At 33.1% G+C, this 15,560-nt stretch overlaps 1 protein-coding gene across 1 annotated transcript in view; it reads left to right on the top strand.

Annotated features, from left to right (window-relative positions):
• GTF3C1 (general transcription factor IIIC subunit 1) overlaps positions 1–15,560 on the top strand; it is a 135,650-nt gene that overhangs the window by 32,024 nt on the left and 88,066 nt on the right. The window contains exons 4-6 of the mRNA XM_051988276.1: positions 542–685; positions 5,732–5,828; positions 11,689–11,812. Of these exons, the coding sequence (XP_051844236.1) occupies positions 542–685; positions 5,732–5,828; positions 11,689–11,812 (365 nt within the window). The remainder of the gene's footprint in view (positions 1–541; positions 686–5,731; positions 5,829–11,688; positions 11,813–15,560) is intronic.

Below are 15,560 nucleotides of genomic sequence, written 5' to 3'. Positions count from 1 at the left end.
ATTGATTTCCAAAATGGTTGTAACTAATTCACAGATTTACCAACAAGACAATAATATACCTATCTAGCCACAATCCCTCCGACATAGACTATTCTCATCTTTTGTCATCTTTGACACCTTTCAGGATATAAGATAAAATTTCAAGGTTGTTTTCATTTGTATTTTATTTATTATTAGTGATTTGAAGCACTTTCATATTGTTATTGATAATTTATTATATAGGCACACACATATATTTATCCACTTATGTAATTGCTTACTTAATTTGGATGCCAAATGTTTCTCAAAGAAATTTGATGCAAATTTTTTTTTTTTACTATTTTCCCACACTCCTTATCTTAGATGTATTAATTTTGCTATCTAGTTTGATTTTTATATAATAGTTACTTATTAGTATCTAGACTGTTATATCTTGAATGTTAGGGAGACTGTCTTTGTATCTTTCTCATAATCTAACCCAGTACTGTACATGAATGTAGATTTAATTTATATAAATGTTTATTTAATTTAATTATAACATTATTTCCCCATTTTCTTCAAGGGTTGATGCAGGGAAACTGCACTACCACAGAAAAATATTGAACAGAAATGGTCTCATTACAATGCAGTCTCATGTTATTCGATTACCAACTGGAGCCCAGCAACACTCAATTCTCCTGCTCCTGAATCGTTTTCATGTTGACAGGTACAGTATGTGTATTTGCTCAGTAGAATGTTGGGGTGCAGCCATGTGAACCGAACCTTTAAAAACCATAAACCAGGTTCTGAGTTTTACAATTGTATTACAATGAATGAATTTGGTATGTGTAGAAAACTAATAGTTCTTGACTTGATACTTCAGCCTGTTGATCATATTTAATATTTGTAGATTTAGAATCTTGGAAGGAATCTTAGAAATTATTTAGTGTAACTCCTTATCCCAGTCCTTCTTCAATAATTTTCATGAACAGTTAGCTAGCCTCTATTTGAATGAACATTTTCACAAAGAAACATTCAAAATGAGTTTCTCCTCTTACCTCTTCTCTCCTCTTCACATCATCCCCCAATGACTCCACCTGTATTTCTAATTCTGATGACAAGTTGTTCCTTTTCTCTAAAGTCAGTGCCTCTACATGTGTCCTTTATGCCATCTTCTCCCATATTTAGTAGAATACCTTTACAATCTTGTTTCCTACCTTTAATCTCTCTCTTTCTACCAACTTCTTTCTTCTTCCTTATAAACATGCCTAGATTTTCCCCATCTTTAAACAGAAACAAAAATAATTGACCCTATTTTACTCTTAAGGTATCATATACTCCTTTTCCCTTTCACAGACAAATTCTTAGAAAAAGTTGCTTATTCTCATTGCCACTACTACTAATCTATTAATTTCTTAACTCTTTGCAATCTGACTTAAGACTTCAATTGAAACTGCCTTTTCCAGAGATAGCACTGATCTTTTAATTGGCAAATTTGGTAGCCTTTTTTCATTATCTATTCTGCTTGATCTCTCTGCAGTATTTGACATTAAATGTCTCTTCCTCCTGGTGGATACTTCCTCCTTTGTTTTTTATTTATTTATTTTTGTTTTTATGATAATACCCAAATCTCATTTCTCTTGTTTTATTGATATTTACCATTTTCTTTTGCTGTATTGCTATCCAAAAATGTGGATGTTGCCAATTCTCTGTTTTGGTTCTCCTTTTCTTCCTGTATACACTCTTTCTTGGTACTTCATCAACTCAAAAGGGTTAATTACCATCTCTATTCAGATGACTCCCTGACTTATATTACTAATTGGACTTAAGTCTTTCTTCTGTTACCAGTTGCCTAATGGGTAGTTCAAACTAAATATCCTGAAGGCATTTCAAGCTTGTTGTGTCTATAGCTCATTACTTTCCTCCAGCTCCCTAAAAGGCCTCTCTTCCAAATTTTGCTAATTCTGTTGGACAACCACCATCTTTTCAATCCAACCAATTGGTGAATTAGCATTAACATCCTAGTAGGTGTCAGATTTTAAACTAGGCATTTAGGATACAAAGAGCAAAAAAAAAAATTGGATTCCTAATTTTTTTTTAAGTTCTCCCCTTTTTTTTATTTAATATTTTTATTTTCCTTGGTTACATATAAAACAACTTTTTACATTAGTTTTTAAAACTTTTGAGTTCTAGATTTTTTTCCCTCCCTCTTCCCCATTTCCCATTAACAAGGCACAGGTGAAATTATGCAAAACATTTCCATAAAAGTCATATTGTGAAAGAAAACATACATCCTTCCCTCCCTCTTGAGAAAAATTAAGTAAAATAAAAGAGAATGTATTCTGTATTCAGAATCTGTATTCAGATATAATCAGTTCCTTTGGGTGTAGTGAATCCCTATTTTCAAGGACCTTACGTTCTATCAGAATTCTGAAAATCAAAGTGCAGTTTTTAAGAAAAAGAAGAGAAGATGAAATCAACAAAATTAATCAATGCTTTGAAAAAATCAAAAAATATATGTAATGTTTCTTAACCATAGAACTCCCTGTTCTTCAAAGGAATATGGGATGGGAATGGGAAAGGGGAGGAGTAGTCTGTGGAGAATTTTAACATGTAAAAATAATTTTCATTATTCATCTTGGTAAGATTTTGAGCTCCAAATTTTTTACCCTCCTCCCCAAGACATCAAGCATCTGATATATTTTATACATGTACAGTCAGATAAAACATATTTCAACATTAGTCATGTTGTGAAAGAAGACTCACAACAATAACAACAACAACAACAAAAACAGAAAAAAGGAAAAAAAAGTTAAATGTTTCTATCAGACTCCATAGTTCTTTCTCTGGATATTGAGAGCAGTTTCCATCACAAGTCCTTTGGAATTGTCTTGCAGCATTGAATTGCTGAGAAGAGCTGAATCTATCATAGTTGATCATCACACAATGTTCCTGTTACTATTTAACACTGTTCTCTTGATTCTTCTCATTTCACTTTGCATCATTTCATGTAAGTTTTTCCAGGTTTTTCTCGGAGCAATCTGCACATCATTTCTTATAATATAAGTAGTATTCCATTACACTTATATATCATTCCCCAATTGAGGTACTCACTCAATTTCTACTTCTTTGCTACTGCAAAAAGAAGTGCTATCAATATTTATATATATATATATATATATGGGTCCTTTCTCTTTTTTTTATCTCTTTGGGAGGCAGACCTAGTAATGATATTGCTGGATCAGAGAATATGTAAGTTTTATAGCCCTTTGAGCATAATTCCAAATTATTCTTCAGAACTGTTGGATCAGTTCACAACTCATGAAGGATATTTTTATTAATGATTCCTAAAAAATTAGCTTTGGGAGCAGGTTTATTGACACTTGCTTCATGCTCATATTGTAGTCAACATTTTTCCTTTTTTTATTGAAAGATCAATTACTTGATAGGTGATATTTCTACCATCACTAATTGTTCTCATGAAAGTACAGAAACCTACCTTCTTTTCTTGTTATTCTTGTCTATGTTTTCTTACAAAACCTCCAGAGAGGATCTTCCTGGTGCCCTTCAGGCCTTCCTCTTATTCTTTTAGCTTAACTTATCTCTTTTTTGTTTTGTTACTAATTTGTCTTCTTGGCATATATATCCTTAGTAATCTCATTTATGGTAGTTTGCACATGTTATTATCAATAATGTGATATTTTTATGAGCCTTTTTGAGTCCTCCATTTTTCTTTTCATTGCCTTTGGACTTTGCTTCTTTTCATTTTAATTTTTCTATTTGTGGTTGTCCATGAAATTTGAACTGCCACAACAATTCTGGAAGAATAACAGTGCAAAAGATATGGACTTGCCCCAGGAAGGTGCCTTTTTGTTCTCCATTGAGAGGCTGGTGAATCTTAAGTGTTCAGGAGGTCTCAATTGAAATAGGGCTTGGGACCAATGGGGTGAATATGTGAAAATCAGCACCAATTGGATTCCCCAGGAGTCATCAGATTGCCTACTGAGAAGTTGCCAGTTCAGAAATGGAGCAGATCAAATCTTCCTTGCTGATCAGCAAATGGGAGTGGTGGGCTCTATAAAAAGATCAGGGCAAGTCCAACCTGGAAGAGTTAAGGAGGCTCATTCATAAAAGAAATAAAAAAAATTCCACCTTGGACAATGATAAGCTGTTTGAAAATATCAAAAACACTGTTCAGGGCACCATATATCACCAAGATTATCTTCTGTTCCTATAAGTACTGGCCAGCTCAATAGCCATTATAGTACTTTTTTATAATACACACATAGACTAACTTGATGGGAAATATGCTTTTTTTTAATCCTTTTTTTTTGTTGTTTACATTATTTTTACAGTGTTTGAGGTTCTGGTAAACCAACCTTTTTACTTGTCTACAATGGCTTTTTGGTGTTCTGAGGCTTGATAGAATGAATAGGAAACTATCTGCTAATAAAAACATTTAGAGAAGTTCACCATCAATAAGAAATTATTCTTTCATTTCAACCTTAATCCCTAACATCTTCATACAAACTACTATTTAAGACTTCTAATATTATAACTATGATTGGTTTTTTGAAGTGTAGAACTTTATCCCTATTAAGTTTCATTTTATTCACTTCAGTTCTCTTAATGTTTTGAGATCTTTTTGAATCTTGATTCCAGTCATCCAACATAATAGATATTACTACTAGTTTTGTGTCATCTGCATATTTGATTAGCATGTTTTCATATATCAAGCAGCTGTCAAATTCTTATTACTAGACTCACAGCTGGTGCTAAGGATGATTTATGTTCCTTCATAGGACTGCAAGTACTTAGAACATCAAAAATGGAAGCTGAAAGTGGGTCTTTAGCTCATGTACTTTATGTATGCTCCCCTTTCTGTACATGAATAAGAGAATTCAGCATTAACTAGAGTTGTACATTGTAACATATCAATCCTAACTAAAATGAAATTGGAATTTTAAAAAGTTTTATCCTTTTTCAGACAAGCCCACATTTCTTTAAACATAAGATGTTTAGGAACATCTTATAGTATTTATTCTCCTTTGAAAATAATTATAACACTTTCCTTTATGTTAGATATATTTTGCTTAACATAGTCGAAAAGAAGGAGTATGGCAACAGCCCAGGAGAAGAGCTAATAGAGTAGAAGTCAGTTCTTCTCACATATGCTCTGTTCTATGTTTTTTTTTTTTTTTTTTTTTTTTTTTGTCTTTAAAAAAAAAAAAAAAACTGTTTTCCACATAATTCTCTATCATATTGCAAAGAATTTGATAGTCATCTCTGTCATTATAAGTTAATATTTCTTAAGTCACCTGCATGGTAGCTTTATTAGGACATAAGAAAGGATTATTGCAATTCCTTCAGATCTTATAGGCTAAGAGCTCCAGGATGTGAGAATTGATATTCTTAGCTTGCCATCTTTTCATTACTAGATCCAAAGTTACTTAAATCAGAGATGCCAGTGCTTTTAGGCATAAAACTAGGCATACACAAATGTGCATATTCTTAAAGAGTTATACCCCTTTATGTTTCTTTAAGCTCTGCTTCTGTCACTGACCTTTTATGACCTTGAAAACTATTTTTATCCTCTGGATCTGATTTCAAACCAAGTGATCACTAAGGTTCCTTTCAGCAATAATAACCTAAGATCATAAGACTCTCTATATATGTATGTTTACATATATAGTTCTTGAACAGCAATCTTTAAAAATACAGATGGCTTGTGACAATGGAACTGAAAACGGCAAATTATCTGCTTTTATCATAGGAGGAGTAAATATGACATCCTTATGGAGAAGCTTTCTGCAATGCTGAGCATTCGAACTAACCAGATGGAGACATTAGGATGCCTGAGGGAGGAACTGGTGAGACACTCAGTGGTTTTCCAGTGCTTTTGCTGTGCTGAATTTAATATGCACATAATTATTGTGTAAGGAGTTTAGGTTTGGAGACTCTGTCTCTCTGAGCACATAGTAAATGAATCACAAATTGAAACCTAAAGACCATATTATAGGCTTGAACAGCCCTAGATTTCAGCTTTTGCTTTTTCTTCTCTTTGCAACAGAAATGAAAAAGTACTTTGTCCTTCCTTTGAACTTTGCTTAGATTCTGTACATTCTTGAGCAGACTTAAGTTTTTTGTTGGATTTTGTTACAAGTTATATTCAGAAAGACCACATGGACATAGCATATAAAGTCCAAGCTAGCTTTTACATTCTATCTTTCTATTTTATTGATAATAGTCTTTCACAAGAGCTTGTAGCACTAGCAGGCCTGGAGAGGGAAGTAAAAAGTGAAGGAAGAGTGGGAAAATGGTCACCATTTTGATTTTTCTGCTAGGCAGTATTATGGGATAAAATAGAACTAACCTAAGAGTTGGGGACCGACCAGACTTCTAATCCTAACCTAAGAGTTGGGGACTAACCTGACTTTTAATCCCAACTTTGACACTTTCTAGCTATGACCATAAGCAAGTTACTTCATATATAAAGCACAAATAATATTTGTATAGAAATGTATATTCTTATCCCCATAAATTCCAGCAAAGCAAAACTAGAGAATGATAACTGACATCTAAATAGCATGTTAAGGCTTTACAAAGTTTTTTTTTTTTTTTTTCTGCCACAATTCTCTTGTGATTTCAATGGTAGCATCCCTATTAGGTACTATAGATAGAATTATCTCCTTTTACAAATAAGGACATTAAGGCTCATAGATTAAATGATTTGCCCCGTTCACACAATTAGTACATATTCATGGAAGAATGTTAATCTAAATTTTTCCTTTTTGTAAATCAAGTGCTCTTTCCACTGAAGTAGGGAAAAAAGGAAACTACCTCTTACCCAATATGATTTTCAGTTATTTCTGTATCATCAATTTTGGATAAAAGAGATATTGTATTGGAAAGAGAAAGCAATCAAGGCCTTCAGTGTTTTTACGATTATAGTTTAAGGCCTAAACAAAACCTTAGAAGATTATCTAATGCAGCCATGTCATTTTACTAGTGAGGAATGTAACCAAGGAATGTAAAGCTGTAAGCTAATTTGCTAAAAGTCACATTTGAATCCAGAATCTAAACTCAGATCATCTCACTCAAAATCTAATGTTCTTTCCATTACACTGCTGAAAATCACATTTTAAACTTTATTTTTAGAAAAGTTAGAGAAAAATATTTTTAAAAGCAGACAGTATTAGAAAAATGAAAGAGCTTTGTTTTTAAATGTATAACTATCTTTGTCATATATAATGGTCTGTATTCTTATTGAGCTACATCAACTGAATCATCCTATAGTTTATTTACTGGAATGAAGGAATTTCTCTTAAAAATCTCATCTAGTCCAACTTCCTGGTGCTAAATCCCTGAACCTTTAGCTATATGATATTAAAGGCACAAATAGAAATCTGAAAGAGGAAAAAACACTATTTGAATTTAGTTCAATTTTGTCATTTGTCCCTTACTAGCTTTGAGGCTATGAAAAGGAAGAAAGAAGGAAATGAGTGTTTATTAAGTGCCCTGCTCTGTGCCAGGCACAGTGCTTTACACCTTTATACAGTTTGATTCCTACAACAATTCTGGGAGGTGTGTGCTATCATTATCTGCCCCATTTTATAGTTGAAGAAGCTGAGGCAGACAGAGGCAAAATGAGTTGCTGTGAGGAACACAATTACTAAGTATCTGAGGCTAAATTTGAATTCAGATCTTTTTACTCTGGGCCCAGCTCTCTAACTCTAATGTACTGCCCAGTTCCTATGGGTAAATCATTTTTCTCTGGATCTGTTTTCTCATTTGTTAAATGTAAGAGTTGGACTTCACAACCTCTGAAGATTGCCTAAGTTTGTCAGCTCTGAGTTGCGTTCCTGTGAATAAGAAAGACCCACTTGCCCTCCTTTTGCAACACAGTTATCTGCTTTACAACACTGAAAATTAGGAAATGATGAAAAATTAGATTGGGCAGCAGGTATCTCACTTCTTAAGGTAAAATATTCTCTTCTTTGGATGGATAGAACACTCAGCTGATTCAGGAGGATCCTGCCTCAGATCTCCAGTCACTTTCTGGGTCTCACTTTGCTCATTCATAAAAGTTAGACACAAGGTGATCTCTAGGGGCCTTCCAGTTCTGGTTCTTTTGCTACTGTCATGTAGTTCAAAGTGGCTTGAGTTTGAGAAACAGCCTGGCAAATTAGGAAAGGAAGGTTTTTCCAATTTATTGCTTCACTTCTCATTGTAGCTTTCTCAAAGTCAGGAACTGTTATTTCATTCCTTTGCTACAGTGCCTGATACACTAGCTACATCGTGCTGTTGATGGGGGTTTAATTTATGTCTAAGGGCTTTTCTTACAGATACATAGATTAGCAAAGATGCACAGTCTACAAACCACTGATGGGTTTGTTGGACCATATGTGCACCATCATCGTTATTGCTCTAGCCACATGTTCACCATTCCCAGAGGTAGAAAGCCAGCCAACATAAGAGGGTGTCAGGCTCTCTCAACATGTGCAGCAGCAACTTTGCAAGTGTTTTCCTTTCTCTTCTCCAAACTCATCCCCATTATTTTTTAAACAGATAGACCAGCACAGCTTAACTAGCATTACATAATAGATACTGCCTTCTTTTGTTCCATACTTAATGTGTAGTATGTAATCTTAAAACTTCTATACTTCACTAAAATAAACTTATACTAGGCCTCAGAAACTCAAAAACCAAATAGTCACCATATTTCGCATAGACTTCTACTTGCCTAGGTAGTTCCCTATACAAGAAGCACTTTTTAATTTTCTTGGTGGGAGGATTGGTATTATTCCTACCATGTGTATAACAGCACAAAGCTTGATCAGGTAAAGGGCTGGTAAGTGTTGGTGATGAGACATTTACTAAAGTGTTCCTGTCTCCAAATCATTCATTCTTTCCACTACACAGCCTGGTCTCTCAATTTTATATCAACAACCATATTTTTGCCATTTTTAAATTTTAGAACCACCAAATTTGAGACTTGAAAATTATTTTAGTGGTCATCTAATTAGTGTAGCACAAGAGAAAGAGCACTGATCTTAGAAGTAAGCCTGTACTTTGGTCCCAGCCCTGCCACTGACTTTCTTATCTCTCTAGGTCTTAGTTTCTTTGTCAAAAAAGAGGACTGGACTAGATTTTCTTGAAGATGCCTCCCAAATCTCATAGCTTCTGGAATTCTGGTCAGCCTCTTAGCCTCCATTCTGCAACAGCCCTGGTAGACATAATCACTGGACCTGACATGAAGCAGCTACATAGAATTATTTATAGTCAGGTGATCCAATATTTTGTGTATTTTAATAAATGATTATTGTTGATTAGAGAATTCATAGAGCAGAATAGAGGGAAAGCTGGCATTAGAGGCAGAAGGATCAGATTCCTCCTCTGCCTCATGGTGTATCCTGGCTTCTAACTTGGCCTCTTGAGGCCCTAAACAATGCTCATACATTTTAAGTTACAAAGCAGTTTATTAGATTTTGTTAATATTGTTAGAATTTGGAAGCTCCCTACATCAATGAAATTACAGAATTGGTTTTTTAAAATCCACAATTAAAAAAAAATGTATTTAAAACTTAAATGCAAAATAAAAAAAACAAAAAGAAACAAAAAGTTGTCATGTTCTCAGCAGAACATTGAAGAGAATTCAAAGTATGTAATAATAAATTTCCATTTCAAAAAAGCATATGTAATAATAGAAGACTTTGTATTCATAACTGTCCATCTTTTCTTTGCTTCCTTATAGGTTTTCTTTTGATCTCTATTGTATACTTTTTACTTTATTCTTCCTCCCCTTCTTTTTCCTTCTTACTTCCCTCAAACGGATGCAATGAAGCACAGATATATTTACATATACACAGACACACCCTTACATATATACCTACACACACACATATATACACACATACATGTATGTGCGCATATACACATATGTATACATGTATCTAAAATAATATTAATATGGCTGACATAATATAGATTTCTCTCTTGATTGAATTTTTTTTACATTTTTGTCTAAGATCAATGATTACTACCCTTGCTTTTTTTCCTAATAAATCATTCTCCTAGTCATAGTTATATGTTTGTGTATATCTATTATTTCCTATCACTGCTAACTCTTCTACTTTAGTTCTACCTGGCTATTACTTAACCCTCTCTCACCTAATAATTTCCTCCCTTTCATTCTTTTTTTCCCTTCTTTTTTCCTTCTTCTTTATCCCATTCCTATTGATCTACACATCTTATCCTACACCCATTAATCTAAACACCCTTCTGTTCTCCATCTTATCCTAAGCATCCTTCTGTTCCTCATCTTATCCTGTTGTCCCTTTTTCCTTCCTTCTTTTTTCCTTTCCCATTAATCTGCATACCTTATCTCACTCCTGGTGATATACATACCCTTCTATATCCTACCTTATTCTATTCCCTTCTCCCTTATTTTTTGATAGATTTTGAAGGGTACTATATCCTTCTTATATTTATTGTTCCCCTTTTAACCCATTTCCAATGTGAGTAGATTTTCAGAATACCAGCCCTCTTCCTGTATTTAATTTCTCTTGGTTGATTCTTGTTATTGCACCTCATTTGTGTAACATAAGTACTATTTTTACCTTTTCCTACATAGTTTTGCTATTTAGAGTCACATCATGTTCAGCTCCACTTTAGTCTTTCTTTTGCACTACCCATTTACTAGTATCAGTCTTTCATTTCCATGTATAAAACATAAACAGCCTGTCCTTTTTAAGTCCCTTGAAATGTGAGCTCGTATATTAAATTTTCTATTGAGTTCAGATTTGTTTCAGAAAAAATCCTGAAAATCTGACAACTCCTTAAATGTCATTTTTTACTCAATATTATAATTAATTTTGCTGGATGTAATACTTTTGGCTGCTGGTTATTTTGATTGTTGCTATATAGTATTCCAGGACCTCTGGTCTTTTATTGTAGCTGCTGATAAATCTTGTGCAATTCTTATTGTAGCTCCAGCATATTTGAATTGGGGTGTGTGTGTGTGTGTGTGTGTGTGTGTGTGTGTGTCTGGTTTTGTTTTGTTTTTATTATTGTTGTTGATTGTAAAAATTTTTTTCTTTGCTAAGATCAATGATATTTCTATATATTTTCTTTCTAGGATCTCTTTGATGTGGTGATTGATGGATTTTTTTTTTCTATTTCTATTTCCGTTTTTTGTTCTTTCACTTCAGGACAATTTTCTTTGATTATTGTATCATTGTATCAAGGTTTTTTTTTTTTGGTCATAGCTTTCTGGTGGTCCAATTCTTATGTTTTCTCTTCTCATTTGCTCTCCAGATCTGTTGTTTCTCTTCTATTTTTTCATTCTTTGTATTTTGTTTATCATTTCTTTGTTTCTTATATTCACTGCTCCCCCAGGTGTTTTTTGACAGCTCATGCTTTCCATTCCAGTGTTCAGTATGGTACTTTTTTAAAAATTCTTTTAATGATTAGATGGAGGTTACGATGAAGAATCGCTGCTAATTTGGATTCCTGCTAAAAATTTGTCATTCTTTTTGAATAATCATATCTCATAGCTTCGAAAAGTTTTCATGATCCTTTTTTATATTTGCAAAGTTCTTCCTGATGGCACAAAAACTGATAACCTGAATTATACTTACATTAATTCCATTCTGGACCTTTGCTTATATGTTTATTACAAATTATCTTCTTGATCCTTCTTGCTGACTTTTGAATTTTTTATTTTGACAGGGTCTTTGTGAAAGAACATTTAAGCGTCTTTATCAATATATGCTGAATGCTGGCTTAGCCAAGGTTGTCTCAGTCCCTTTACAGGAAATTCATCCCAACAGTGGACCTTGTAAAACTAAAAAAGGTAATGATCATTTTAGATTCATGCCCTTTCTCTTTGGGGAATATGTTCCAAGTTCATAAAGAATACATGTAGTCCATTGGTGAGTGTCCTGTATGATGATAAACTTGTCATCTCTTTGGCATGCTTACACCCTCATTCTGCAGAAAAGCAGTAAACTCTGTCTGTCCATTTTGTCCTCTTTTCCTTAAAAAAGGGTGATTGATCACTCTGAGGTCAGGACTAAGGATAAACTTTTCATCCAGTGTTCAGCAGTTAAAGTAAGGGCTTAGTTTCAATAATTATCCACATGTTAAACTTTGATCCTGAAGTTTTTAATCCATTGTGCTTTGGGCTATCACAATTCCCTTTTTTCATTCCCCTTTCCAGAAATACATTTCTCTCATTTGAGCTTTCCTGTTAAACTAATACATTAAAATTTTTCCTCTAGTCATTCTAGCATCAGAATCTGCCCAAAACAAGGCAAAAAAAAAAAAATTATACATTTTATCAGTGTACTTTTCCCAAGATCTCAATTGACCTTATATGCACAATTGAGATGCATTCTTTTCCAGGAGTGATATCAAGGAATAAAGAATTATAGGAAAATTAAACAAATAGAAGGGTTTTTTTGCAGGTGTGCCTACTTTATGTAGCAGTTGTGTTCATGAAAAGTTGCATTTAAATCATTTTTATAGATTGAATTCTTTTTTGAATGCATCAAGAAAAGATGTAGTTTGTTATTTTTGTAAAAAGTAAAGAATGCCTTGTAATGCAAATTACACTGCTATTTGTCTATTCTGCAATTTTGTATTTTTATGGGTTGATAGTACACACCTGTGTTTAAAAAAGTGCTGAACAAACCTAGAAACTACTCAAAACAATCCTAGCTGAGAAGTCCTTAAGGAATTTAGTCCAACCTCTTCATTTTATAAATGAGGAAATTGAGGCCTAGAAACAGAAAGTCAAAACTCCCTTCCCTGTGTGGCATTTGTCACTTCTTCATACACTAAGATTCTTTTGCATTTTAGTTCTCTAACTTTGTATCATATCTTCCTACTAAACCAAGCACTCCATAAGGCCAAGGACCCTTTCTTATCTAAAACTTTTATCTTGCCCAGTTCCTTGGATATTACTCTGTACCCAGTAGGTACTTAATAAATGTGCATTGGGTGGAATTAAAGGAATTTGCCCAAGCTCAGGCAAATGCATGGAGGATCTGTGATGGTATTTATGGCCTTTTGAGGTACCAATAGAGGATAAGATATTTGACGTGGCCTATATAAGGTTGCCCTGATCTCCTTCATAGGTAATATAGATATGGCCATAAAGTTGGAATTTCTCATTGGATTATACTTTAGCCGACAGTTAGCCATTTTAAACATGATTCCTAGGACATTAACTGCTACTTATGACTCTAATTTCCCCTGATATCATGTTCTATAGAACTAATAACAGCAGTAAGTGGGGTTTTCAAATATAGGTTCAATTCTTGCTCTAGAATATGGTTATAATCAGAATGGGGGACATACTGTCACTTATTCATGACTTTGAAAGTTTGCTGTCTGTTAAATTTCCAGTAGCCTTGATGTGATCACACTGAGTCATATTAAATCACATATTTGATCACACTGAGTCATATTGTCACACACTTTTGCTCACTCCCCTTGTGACTAATGATATTCATTTAGGATGTTCTTGAACACAGAAGTTAAGTATGTGACAATTAATTTAACACTCTGCTACCAACCAACTGCACAACCTGGAACATTCTTTTTCTCTCACTGCCCTAGGAACTTCTTCAGCTGACTAGAAATTTCATTTTTGTGGATGCAATAATGGTTATATAATTTGTCATAATCCATCAATGCCTGCCTATCCTATGTGACTATTGTCAATGTCTTCCCCCAGATCTGCCATGGGGCTATATCCAGCTTGCTCAGGGCCTCCCTTTAAATCTCTTGACATTGTTACAGTTGCCAGTGGAATGAACTGGATATAGATCAATTATCATGTACTCTAACTGTATATCTGGTCTGCCTTTTTTTTTCCCTAGTCTTACATTTTTCTAAAAATAGTTTTTATACTATTTCTACTTAATTTTTTGTTTGGGATGTGTTACATCCTCTTTACACCTAATATGTACTTCCTCATTGTACTTTTCTTGATTCTTAAATTCAAAATTGTGCCACTCCATGAGTTATAGCCATATAACATCACTGGAATAATATTGATGTTAAAAAAAATAACAGACCTTTATTTTAAGGAGCAACTTTTTATTAATTTTTTTTTAATTAAAGCTTTTTATTTTCAAAACTTATGCATGGATAATTTTTCAACATTGACCCTTGCAAAACCTTGTGGTCCAAATTTCCCCCTTCCTTTTCCCCTTCTCCCCTATATGACAAATAATCTAATATATATTAAACTTGTGTGCTTCTTCTATACATATTTCTACAATTATCAGAGCATTTAAAAGAACTTTAATTCCCCAAAGGTCATCCCCCATTAATTTTTTTTTGCTCTTCATTTTTGGATCCAGCTCATTGTTCATGTGCAGTGAGAAGCAATAGAAGGGAAAAATAAGTTTAATAGAAGGCTTCATAAGAGATCTAAATAAAAATTACAGTATCCAAATACTTCAAGATGAAATAGGATATGTCTTTTTAATAAGTTTTTATATACTTTTAAAATTTTTTGTCTGTTATCTTTGTTCCTGTATTATATTTAAATACTTTTTAGGTAATTTTGAGTCTCTCACAAAGCCTTCTTTTAAATTTGATTTTATTTTTGGTTTTTCCCCTCTATTGTTTCTTGCTGTTTTATGAGTGATAGTTGTTTATGATATTCTATCATCTACCTGTGTAAAGTTTTGTAAATAACTTTATAGCCTATACTATACACTATATATATAATATATATGTGTTTTACATATATATATAATAACAACTACATATAGTTGTTATTAATTGCCTTATTTCTCTACTCAACACAAGAAATCAAATGTTTGCTAGTTAAGATTTTATATAGACTCACTGGTATTCCTTATTATAGCAACTGGTTTTTAGTAATTAAATTCTTTAGGAAATATTTATAATCTTTATTGTCCATTTATTCCTTCATCCATTTCTCATTTTTTAGTGTCAGCAGCTCATTTAAATACTTGGAATTGTTGACTTGCATGTCATATCTTTTTCTCTCTTTTGTTCTATCTTTGTATTAATTTTGATCTGTATTTTAATAAATAAATCAGTAGGCTGGATTCAAGAATGCTATCTGAGTAGTTCTAGTAGTTGTATCTTATTCAGTGCCTCACAATTCTTCTCAAAGAAAATATTCATGATATATAAGAATGCATTACTGGTTTAGTTTCCAAACCTTTGTCCTATCTCAGTTCTTCTCCTGACCCATATATTTTTGCCATATCCCCTAAACCAATTTTTGTTCTTAAATCATTTAGTGTGAAAACATATGTTGTTTTATCAAAACATTATTAAATTCTCTATAGCAGATGTTTGTCTGAAGATGCCCTTTATTTTTTATTGGTGATACTTTTGCAGATGTTTATCATGAGTATTGCAGTCCAGGAAAATCAGAGATCTCATAACATGTTATTTGTTGTTGCCTCTGGATACAATAAAAATAACTTTGCCATCTTCATTTTTGGTTTCTTCAAGGACAACCAGTGAACCAACTTTTCATTTATCTTATTACTTTCTTTGGATTTCTGTTTTCATTTGTCATGAGATATAATGATCAAAACAATTCCATT

This window comes from Antechinus flavipes, chromosome 1 (assembly GCF_016432865.1).
Source record: "Antechinus flavipes isolate AdamAnt ecotype Samford, QLD, Australia chromosome 1, AdamAnt_v2, whole genome shotgun sequence".
Taxonomy (NCBI): Eukaryota; Metazoa; Chordata; class Mammalia; order Dasyuromorphia; family Dasyuridae; genus Antechinus; species Antechinus flavipes.
This window is presented reverse-complemented; position numbering and strand designations above follow the sequence as displayed.